The sequence below is a fragment of the Elephantulus edwardii genome, unplaced genomic scaffold, assembly GCF_000299155.1.
Source record: "Elephantulus edwardii isolate Elephantulus edwardi_28Jun2011 unplaced genomic scaffold, EleEdw1.0 scaffold00175, whole genome shotgun sequence".
In the NCBI taxonomy this organism is placed as follows: Eukaryota; Metazoa; Chordata; class Mammalia; order Macroscelidea; family Macroscelididae; genus Elephantulus; species Elephantulus edwardii.
Window position 1 is genome coordinate 3,074,571 of NW_006399925.1, and position 1,726 is coordinate 3,076,296.

Genomic DNA, 1,726 nt, shown 5'->3' on the forward strand with positions numbered 1-1,726 from the left:
TATAACGCATGCCTCTAAATTAAGCTCAGATTCAATTTTTTAGCATAAAAATGTCACAGCTCCAGGAGATTCAGAGATAGATCAAAGTATTAATCCTCTATTTATAATAGACTTGGTAAAACATAGTATATTCAGCTTGATTTCAACTTTCAACCTATGTGGTTTTAGATTGCTTTACTAGTGAGATGGATTTCTCAAAACGTAAACAATGTGCACGATCCAATTTTTAATTAGTGAAATAGGGACTATGGGCTCGAAATTTCTCCTAACACTGAGTAATTTTTAAAAAGAAAATGGAGGGAGAAATTTCTATTCCTCTTGAAATTTATATCAATGACAGAAAATATAGATGGTAACAAAACTCAATTATATAACAATGAGCTCCGATTTTATTACTACTTTTGTGTGTGTTCATTGTGTAGATTTTACTCCATTCTTTGAATCAACTGTAAATAACAAGCCGAATCATGAAGCTGGGCAGAGAATGCCTTACAGAGAATTTACAAAAATGACAAATTCCTTTTGTTATAATACCTGAAAATAACCTTTGATAAATGTGTGCCAAAATCTAGTATATTTCTCTCCAGTTTAGATGAAAACGACTAATTCTGTGAAAGTGGAAAATACCATTACTGTATATGGCAAATGTCATGAGACCATACATTTAGAAAACAGAATTTGATAATGGGTGTTCTATCACATTAGCTTGAGAAAATAGTATTTTCCACTTTCTCTGGCCTTTCACAGTTTTAATCCATAGACATTCCTTTATGAGTTCTAAGCAGCTGTGGTTTAGTTTAACTATAGCATGACGTTTATTGGAAGTTTTAGCCCAGTAATAGATCAACATATGCATTTAGGAATTACTCTTGTTTTCCTGTACTGCTTACCATTTACTTGGGGATATATACCCTGTGTCATCATAGAGAGTCTTCAGCTTTCTATCACTGCTGAAAAAACTTGACATCAAATTTAATTTTATGGCCTTTTGATGAGTTGACTAAAATCCAAGTTTGTTTCTTTTCCTTCCCAATCTCCATACCTATTCAATCTGAATGCTGATAAAATCATTGGAGAAGCTGGATTATGTGAAGTAGAATGAGGCACCAGGATTTAAGGAAGACCAGCAACACACAGCATTATACAGATGACATAATTGTGTTTGTTGAAAGTGGAGAGGATTTGAAGAACTTGCTACAGAAGATCAAAGATTATAGCCTTCAATATGGATTGCATCTCAACATCAACACAAAAAAATCTTTACCACTGGGCCGACGGACAACATCAATACAGATGGATGAAAGATTGGAAATATCAATTATTTCATTTTGCTTGAATCCACAATCAGTATCCTTGGTATTAATAGTCAGGAAATCAAATGGCATGCTGCACTGGGGAAATCTGCTGTCAAGGACCTCTCCAAAATGCTAAAGCTCACTAATGTCAATTCAAAGATTAACGTGAACCTGATACAAACAATGAATTTTTTAATTACTTACTACGTATCTTATCTGCGGTGGCTGCGGCCCTCAAGCCTCACTTCCACCCAAGACCACGCTTGTCAGAGCTTCCAAGGGCTTGCTCCCGCCGGAAATCCCGGGTACCTGTGAAAATGGATGACGAAGAAATTGTGAGTGTTCACATCTTCACTTTGCTCGGCTCCACAGTCAACACTCTTGGCACCAGCAGTCAGGAAATCAAAAAGCGTATCACGATGGGAAAGTCT

The 1,726-nt window shown here is 35.9% G+C and overlaps 1 protein-coding gene across 1 annotated transcript in view; it reads right to left on the reverse strand.

Moving 5' to 3' along the window:
* Positions 1 to 886: 886 nt before the first annotated feature.
* Positions 887 to 1,726, reverse strand: part of LOC102851611 (histone H3.3-like) — a 2,328-nt gene continuing 1,488 nt past the window's right edge. Inside the window, exon 2 of the mRNA XM_006895738.1 lies at positions 887 to 952. Coding sequence (XP_006895800.1) covers positions 887 to 952 — 66 coding nt within the window. The remainder of the gene's footprint in view (positions 953 to 1,726) is intronic.